This window comes from Sinocyclocheilus anshuiensis, unplaced genomic scaffold (genome assembly GCF_001515605.1).
Source record: "Sinocyclocheilus anshuiensis isolate Anshui unplaced genomic scaffold, SAMN03320099.WGS_v1.1 scaffold1089, whole genome shotgun sequence".
Classification (NCBI taxonomy): domain Eukaryota; kingdom Metazoa; phylum Chordata; class Actinopteri; order Cypriniformes; family Cyprinidae; genus Sinocyclocheilus; species Sinocyclocheilus anshuiensis.
This window is the reverse complement of record NW_015555709.1, coordinates 605,857-614,814: the sequence shown is the minus strand read 5'-3', so window position 1 is coordinate 614,814 and position 8,958 is coordinate 605,857. Positions and strand designations below refer to the sequence as shown.

At 40.4% G+C, this 8,958-nt stretch overlaps 1 protein-coding gene across 2 annotated transcripts in view; it reads left to right on the top strand.

Moving 5' to 3' along the window:
* Positions 1-29: 29 nt before the first annotated feature.
* Positions 30-8,958, top strand: part of LOC107671857 (mucin-1-like) — an 18,878-nt gene continuing 9,949 nt past the window's right edge. For both annotated transcript variants that reach the window (XM_016464849.1, XM_016464847.1), the window contains exon 1: positions 30-211. In XM_016464849.1, coding sequence (XP_016320335.1) covers positions 130-211 — 82 coding nt within the window. In that variant the 5' untranslated portion in view covers positions 30-129. The remainder of the gene's footprint in view (positions 212-8,958) is intronic.

The following is an 8,958-nucleotide window of genomic DNA, read 5'->3' as shown; positions in this document are numbered from 1 at the left end:
CCCTGGAGCACAAGCCATGGTTTATCCTGTGACCCGCTCATTTCTGTCTCAGGCACAGGAAACCCCTAAACTCTCAGCCTTGCCCCGGCGCCTGCACACACTCTCTCACACACCTCAGCGTGCTCAGAGATGAGAATGGCTGTACGAAAAATGAATGAGCTCTGGAAAACGATGGGTCTGGCTTTAATGTTCGGCTTTCTTTTGCTTCACAGTAAGTTTATTTGAAGTCTTTTGTAAACTGTACTTTAAGTTTTGTGCCTTACATGCAGCGTTTCATGATTGCACACTCTTTTATGTTCTTAGTTTATATTCTGCATCATTCATTTTCAAGCTTCTTTGTTGTATGGATTTATAGGAACATCTTTTTTCCTTATAATTTGTTAGGAAATCATTCAGTAAGTGGATACATTATATTTTAAGTTGTAAAAAAGCATCACAGTTTTTAAATGCTAGTATTTGGGGCTTAAGTGGCTTTTATTCAATTTTACTCTAAATCAGTCTCACCTTGATTGATGTGTTTGTAGTGTTTACTCAGAGGAGACGGAGTTAAAAAGTTAGCGGGAAAACTCAAACAAAGGGCTCTGGTTTGGAGTGGAAACATGCCGTTGATCGTAATTGCGGGCTCTATCCTGCTCTCCGTCTGGGTGGAGCTGGCTGAAACATGGGCGTATGTGTTTAGAGACTGAAGAGGTTGGAAAAGTCTGGAAACTGTCTGAGGAGTCTGTTAAGCATCTTCATCCTGTTTTCTGAGACTACATTTGGTGAAATTGTCCTTTTGAAAAGCAGTCGTACATGTGGATTCGTTGTAGGACCACAGCGTTTGGTTCATGTTCTCCTGAAAATAGATGGATGTTTACATGATCAGCAACAGGGCTGAAGACAGTTGTGCGTAAAAGGCACTCGCCTTCCAGGGAGGTTACCGCATGTCCGTTATTTCAAAAAGGAGTAAAAAAAGCTGGTTTGTAAGTGACGCCCTTGTGGGCAGGGCAGAGCTGTACGCCCCATTCCCTTTTCCCAAGAGGTGAGAGTAATGCTGTAGGTTTAACGGTGGGAAGGTTTAAACACGGAACAGCTTTTCAAGAGCATGGTGGTTTAACAAACTTTTACCAGGAAACTAGTGCTGTTAAAATTGAAAAACCCATCTTGTATAAGAAAAGTTCTACAAAAAACAAACTTCCATACCAGAAAAACCCTCATACAGCACATAATCAGTTTTCAAGCTAAATCAAAAATTGATTTAGGCAGCTGAAGAGAACCCTGCGTAGCTAGCCAAAGCTAGTGTGTAATATGAAATCTGAAGTTAATGTGCCATACATTCCTATAGTTATCCTCAAATGTTCAGCTCAGAGATTTTAATAAGAGTAATGTGAAACTGTAAACCAGCTGAATTCATTAGGCTGTAACAGCCATGCTGCTGTTAAGACTTCAGAGGCTGCAAGAAGACATTGCTCAAATGAAGCCACTTAGAGACCGCAAAGCACTATACATTTCCATTCCCACCAGTCTGTTAAATGCTTGACACTTTAGTGCAATTGGCACTCCTGTGAGACTTCGCCAATGGACGGTCAGTATGTAGCAACACTTTTCAAACAACCATGGAAATATGTGAGCATGGAGTTTTTAGATCATAAAATTAATGTCTACTGTCTCTAAGACACTGTTAATTGACTGCAAATTCAAACATCACTCTAGTGACTGAAACATCAGCACCGAAACATATTAATTTCACCACCACTTTGGCACCATATTCAGCTCATTTCACAGGATTCCATGACTTCACTCAAAGCTAAAATTGTTGTTTATATGTTTTAAATAACATATTTAGAGTTTGTTCTTGTAGCGCAAACAGAAGCATATGACACTAATAAGGTCATGGGTTCAATTCCCAGAAAATACATGAACTGATAAAACTTACAGTATACCTAAAAAGCATCTGCTAAATACATACATTTAAATTCACAAAATGAGAAAGAGTGAACTGAAAAACCTTCAAATTACGATAACCGGATCAGTGGTTTCAGCCATGTGGACAGGCAACCACACGCTACAGTTGCTTTAGAATTAAATTAACCAAAGCTAAGTGGCTAAAAAGGGTCAAATTACATGGTATTTGAATGAGAACTCCAAGGAAAGACTTAGAAGAACTGCATTCCAACCGGCCACCCACAGTTCAAATGTGACAGTGACCTCCCAACGTAAGTATTGCTCTTTCAGAGGTGAAACCTTCCTCAACTGATGGATGGAAAGGGCAAGAAAGAATGATTCGCTATGACAGCCTGTTGGCAAATGTGTTTAGCTGAGCTCACATTCTCCCCATAGTTAGGTTAGCCACCCGAACAACACCCTGAATTTCAGTTACCACCTTTTCCCATGTAGTGAGTTCACCCATTATACACCCTGGTAGCAATGTGGCATTTCAGTGGACAGGTGCCAGGATGACGGTTGGTGCTTCCCAAGCATCATGGAATATTATTGAATCTGGCTGCGATTTGAGCTCAGCGGCGAGTGAGAAAACACCTTCACGCGTCTTTAGCTCCCTGGCAGACCTTGCGTCCCTCGAGCAGGTCTTTTCCCGGTCCTAAAACCGCTACTGTGGTGTATTACAGTTAGATATCTGGATAAAATCCAAGGCCTAGATCAACTGTACCAACAGAAGCCAATTCATCCGCCCTGATCTGAACCAACACATGGGAATTCCCAAACTGCACAACGCAGATGATGTTTAAAGGCACTATTATCAAATACGTAAAGTATTTTTATCACATTGGATAGGACAAGCAAAGCTATTTAGTGGACAGCAGATGCATATTTTCATGGGTTTAGCTACACAAAGACACAGTCAAGGTACAAAGGAAGAGGAAGTTCATGCATGCCAGTGCATCACGCGTGATAAAAACAAGATGGATGGCAGGGGTCACTATGGGGCAAGGAGAGAAATTATAAGCTTGTGGACCTCCTATCCACATACCTTGGTTCTGGAACATTCTCTTTGGTTGACGATGCACTCTTTGGCCAATAAAAACAAGCAGCTGCCAGTTTCTCATGGCTTTAAGCTATTGCCTGGCATTCCTGCAGTCCCAGGCCACTCCGGTGAGGTTAACGTCATGTACCCAGCCTATACACAAATGCTGTAGGATATCTTGCATCACTCCGATTTGGGTGTGCTCGGTCTCACTGGGCTTTTCAGAGATGCATATTGATTGAAACTGAAAGGGTGGAAAAATAAGCAGTTCATTCTGTGATTATGTGAAACGATCATCTGAGCAAGCAGTAATTATTGCAAGTTGCATGTTTAGACGTTTATGTCCATCACTTCACTTATAATTAAGAATAGGATAAAACAACTATTACGCATCATATTATGAACAAATGTGAAATAACAACTAACAGTCATGTTTAATTAGTACATCTTAAATGAGAACAAAAAGACAATCTGGATACATTTCAGGGTTTGTTGTTGTCGCTCTTGTGAGTCTGTTATTCTGAAGTTCCCCTGGCACTCCAATGTAGTTTTGCTGTTATTGCGTCTCTCACAGCTGGCATCCAGCTTCCAACCACTCTCACTCTGACACTGCGCTCTGGTAATATGACTATCCAAAAACCTGAGTCCAAACATTAGTGTGTAATTAGCCTGTGGTTCAACAAAATCTGTAACGAGCGGAAACTCTAAGACACCATTTTGGACCAGTCTGCTGGTTGGATCATCATATTAGTCAAACAGCAACTTAGAAAATGATGGCAAAGTTTCAGTTCCTCAGAAACTTTAATTGCAATCTTTGAGTTTTAATGTGTTCCCATTGATAAGGAACTTGTGCAACATCCTGTACGTAGTCATAAATTTGTGTATTTTCCATGATTAAAGGTATAGTTCAGTTCCAGAATAAATATTTCCGGATAATTTACTCACTCCCATATCATCAAAGATGTTCATATCTTTCTTTCTTCAGTTGAAAAGAAATTAAGGTTTTTGGGGAAAAGCATTCCAGGATTTTTCTCCATAAGATCATTTCGCTAAATAAGACCCTTATTCCTCGGCTGGGATCGTGTAGAGCCTTTTGAAGCTGCATTGAAACTCCCGGTTTGGACCTTCAACCCGTTGGTCTCTGTTGAAGTCCACAATTTTTCGACTGAAGAAAGACAGACATGAACATCTTGGATGTTCAGGAAATTATCAGGAAATTTTTATTCTGGAAGTGAACTGACCCTTTAAGGTAAAAAAAAAAAAGAAGAATAAACTCTTATCAAATGGTACAACAAATATATAAATATATCAAATATAAATAAGTAATGTTAATTTTATATATACATACATATAAAATATTATTTTATATAAAAAATGTACGTACATTATTTACTATCAAATTAAATATATATTATTATAAAACTGTACCCTATTTGTGGACAGAGCCTTTTCATTCAATGTTTTTTACATACACAAATTGAGTTATACTATTGTTGTGTTTTTGTAATACTCGTTACATGCATGTAACTTTATGGAGAAGTTTGCACTTCTATAGCGGTTTATGCCATTTTGCCTGAGGAATAAACAGAGTTAATGTGGCTTGGCTGAGCCTCTTTAACCGATGGGGAAATTGCTGGGGTAATTAATGTTCCGCAAGCACAATAACACTGGGGCAATTCTACCTAATGTTCCCTAATTGAAAACATAAGATTGTATCCTTTGCTTGCCATCAAAAGCACGAGGACTTTCTCATGGCAGTCTTTCCTCCTTAACCACAGCGTTACAGAACCCAGGGGATTTGTTACGGTTAGCCAGAAAGTGAGAGAGGGGGCAAAACCCAACCCCAGTTTTTCTTTTGTGTGATGAGAAGAAAAAAATCAGAAAGAAAAAAGATAGTCGCACCAACACCCCCACACTCGTCTTTCTGTTGTGGTCTTTTCTCCAAGCATTGTATAAGCCGAGCATGGCAGCGGATCAAACATTTAGATATCCAATTACGTTGTCTGAATCAATCTGCATGATGATGTCAAAGAACAAGAGCTTGGAAAAAGTCCATGGACATCTGCAGCCACGCAATGCTTGTGGTGCTGACAGTAAGCTGCAAAAGGTGGCGGCAGCTGGCAGTTAGAGGGGGTGACAAGAAGATGCCTGTTTTGGACAGTAGGGGGTGCTCTTTAGAAAAAATAAGGTTTGAAGCATTAAAAACACAAAAATCTGCAACATTCGTTAAGCAAACCATAAATTAAACTCTTATAGAATCTGTACTGTATTACTCTGGAGGGTTATTATGGAAATTAACACTGCAAAAACTGCAAAAAAGTGAATGAGACTCTATTGTCTAAGAATAGTAAAGGCACCCATTAGTAGGGTGGTCTGTGCATTAAATATACAGTATGTCTCGAATTGAGTCCAAAGGGCTCAGGAATGGGATTACTGTGTAAATGGTTAGCGCACCGTCTATAGTTTCTATCTGAGATACCTACATCCTGTCTGGCTTGGGGGAACATTCCACGCCCGACACTAATTTGATTAATTCCTTCACCCCGTTTTTGTTTTGTCAGAAAACAACTGGGCCATGGGCTCATTGCTAAGTAAACTCTCAGGATCAGTATGCTCACAAATGGAAATAGTTCTCCCATAGTTGGGGTGGATAGAGTGACCACTGGATTTGTAGTGCTTCAGTTAAAAGTGCCCATAAAGTTCTTTGACCTTTTGAGAAATAACATTTTGAGATTGCACCAACAGTGCATCACAGGGGCTTACGCTGGAAGATTTTTAAAATAAACCAATGAAAAAGACAAAAAATACTACAAAAAAAAGTGAAATGTGAAATTACAAAAGCCTAGTTTTCAACGTTGGCTTGACAAAGTCTTTTGAAAATTTTAAAACTTAAAACTTCTCCCCCAACAGAGAGGTGGATAGACTGATGAATGGATGGATGGAAGACACATATAACAACAGATAGAACGATAGAACAATGTAAGTAAACATATAGAGCTCAGGCCTGCTTAAGTGAGGGGATTGGGCTGCAGCTGACTGTCATCACCAAGACATGCTCTCTACGGCCTGGGTGGAGAAGCAATGAGTCTCAGGCTGCCGTCCAGCCTAGCCGGCTGCAGACATCAGAGCCTCATGTTAAAGCACAAAGTACAGAGGGAGGAGAGTGCTTCCCTTGAGATCTGTGCATCTGGAGATTGAGAGAGATGGACTCCACCCAGCTGGACAACACGTTAGTTGATTATTAGAGTGATTACTGGCCCTTTTGAGTCGCCTGCATCCGTCATCACACTCTTTCCTCTTTTGCTAAGCTGTTTATTTAGGTTTCTCCTGTTTCAAGCAGACCCAGAGATAGGTGATCTCGAGATGGCCTTTCGTCCTGCTAGATAATCACGCCACAGATCTGTGTGAGGACAGAAGAACAAGAGGAGGGCTCTGTTAAGAAGACAGAGACTGTCCCAGAGTTCAACAAGCTTGTGATTTAAACATTAATGCGGGTAGAGATTAAAGACACTCCCTTATGAGCCGTGAAAAGGCAGATTGCTTATCGCCGCACTCCTACTGGGGACTGAGCTGAGGATACCATCCAGAAATCCTCCAGAGTCAGAATGAAAGCAGACATGCCTTTAGATTACAGTGACATCATTTTTAGTCATATGAGTAGGCCCATGGGACATTTATAGAGGCAATGATCCAAAAATTATCTATAATGCTTTAAACTCTAATTAAAAAAGGTTATCTGGAGTTCTTCTACCATATTTCTAGTTCATGCAAATCAAAACACAAAATCTAGCTCAATTCTTGAAATTTGAATCCTACAACCAACACTTGATGGAAAATTCCATCATATACATATCTGGCAAAGGTAAATGATGGCAAAATTTTCATTTCATGGGTGAACTATCCATTTAATGAGGTACTTACTTTAAAATAACCTTAAGCATTTTATGGGCATTTCTCATGGGATTCTGGAAGGAGGAGGAGGTTTTAGCTCTCAGGTTTATATCAGAGCTGTCAGGACGTGTCTGGCTAAGCTTACTGCCGTACATCCATTCAGGCACAGCTGAGAGCACGAGGGATTTTGAGAGTCTTTGCCTGAGATTGTCTCATTACATCAGACCAGACGTGCCAGAACACCATGGAAAGGATTAAAGTGATTCAGAAATCTGGAGAGCACATTTGGTCCCTGTTGTGTCACTTTCCTTAGGAAAACAATGATTCCGGTCATATTTGACCGGGGAAGTCGTGGCCTAATGGTTAGAGAGTCAGACTCGTAACCCAAAGGTTGCGGGTTCGAGTCTCATACCGGCAGGGATTGTAGGTGGGGGGAGTGAATGTACAGCGCTCTCTCCCACCTTCAATACCACGACTGAGGTGCCCTTGAGCAAGGCACCGAAACCCCAACTGCTCCCCGGGCGCCGCAGCAAAAATGGCTGCCCACTGCTCCGGGTGTGTGTTCACGGTGTGTGTGTGTTCACTGCTGTGTGTGTGCACTAAGGATGGGTTAAATGCAGAGCACTAATTCCAAGTATGGGTCACCATACTTGGCCACATGTCACGTCACATGTCACGTCACTTCATTTCTGTTGTATTGGTGGATGAAAAACATGCATCGAAGCGGTTAGGTGGAGTCACGTACTCTCACTCTTCCAGAACTCTGTTTGTGCTTGCTGTCGAGAATCCAGATGTCAGACTGATGACTAGATTTCACTGCAGCACAAATTGTGATATATTAGATACGTCAAGATGGTTATCTCATTTGGGAAGAAAATTTGATGGGTTGAGTTTTATGCTTGTTTAGACTGCAGCAAGACAACTGACCTACTTCATCAACCTAGAAACCAAATTATCTAATTTCTAATCTGCATCATGGTGACTGAAAAATCATCATTAATAATTTCTATCTTTCATCTCCAGCGTAGCGCTTTAGATTGTGTACATATTTGAAGGAGCATGCAAGTACATGTGCGATGAATGTAGCTATAAAGTGGCATGACTGAAGATCATAGTTAGTTTAGTAGCTTTTAAGTGCGACATCAAGACAGATGTTAGCACACCAGGCATTTCATAATGCATTTTGTAACTGTTTAAAACTGTAAAAAAAAATAATATCAAGAAACAATTCATGCAGTTTTACGTGACTACTTATGGATTTTATGCATAAATAAATGCATATTGTGAGAGTATGTAGAAACTTTATGCCTAAAATCTACATAACATTTATGGATAAAATGTATGCATTTTATGCTAGAGCAAATTTAAGCATAAAATTTATGCATACACTCAGACAGCACACTTCCCGACTGCCCACATAAAAACTGGAAAGTACTTTCTCGATTTGGCAAACTCAGATTTGACTGGCTGACTTCACGCAACACAAGGTTTTTATCAGTCCTCCTGGAAACAAAATTGTGTTCACAAGATTTAATCAGAGGTCTGGCTATGAAGGACAAAATTTACATGGAAATTCATTTGTTAGTCAAGACTTACTCCCAGATTGTCTAGAGTGACTTCATTCACCACAAATATCAGTGTTCCCAGGTATATAGATGGTGACGTCGTACCATAATACACCTTCCTTCCTTGTACTGTAAGATACCAAGAAAACCTTACACTGTTTGGTTTTGTATTTTAGCAATTAAAGGGGTCATATGATGCGATTTCAATTTTTCCTTTCTCTTTGGAGTGTTACAAGCTCTTGGTGCATAAAGAAGATCTGTAAAGTTGCAAAGACTAAAGTCTCAAATCCAAAGAGATATTCTTTATAAAATTTAAGAGTCAACCACGCCTACCTAAAACGTCTCGTTCTAACACGCCCCCACACGTCTACGTCACGATGTGGGAAGATTCGCATAACGCCGCCCAAATGTTCACGCAAAGAAAGAAGGCATAACTTTTATTCTCGCTGTAGTATTGTTGCTGCCGCCATGTCGTGAAGACGCTGTGTGTTTCGTTGTGAAAGCGAAACTACTTTGTTTGGCCTTCCAAAAGAGGACGAT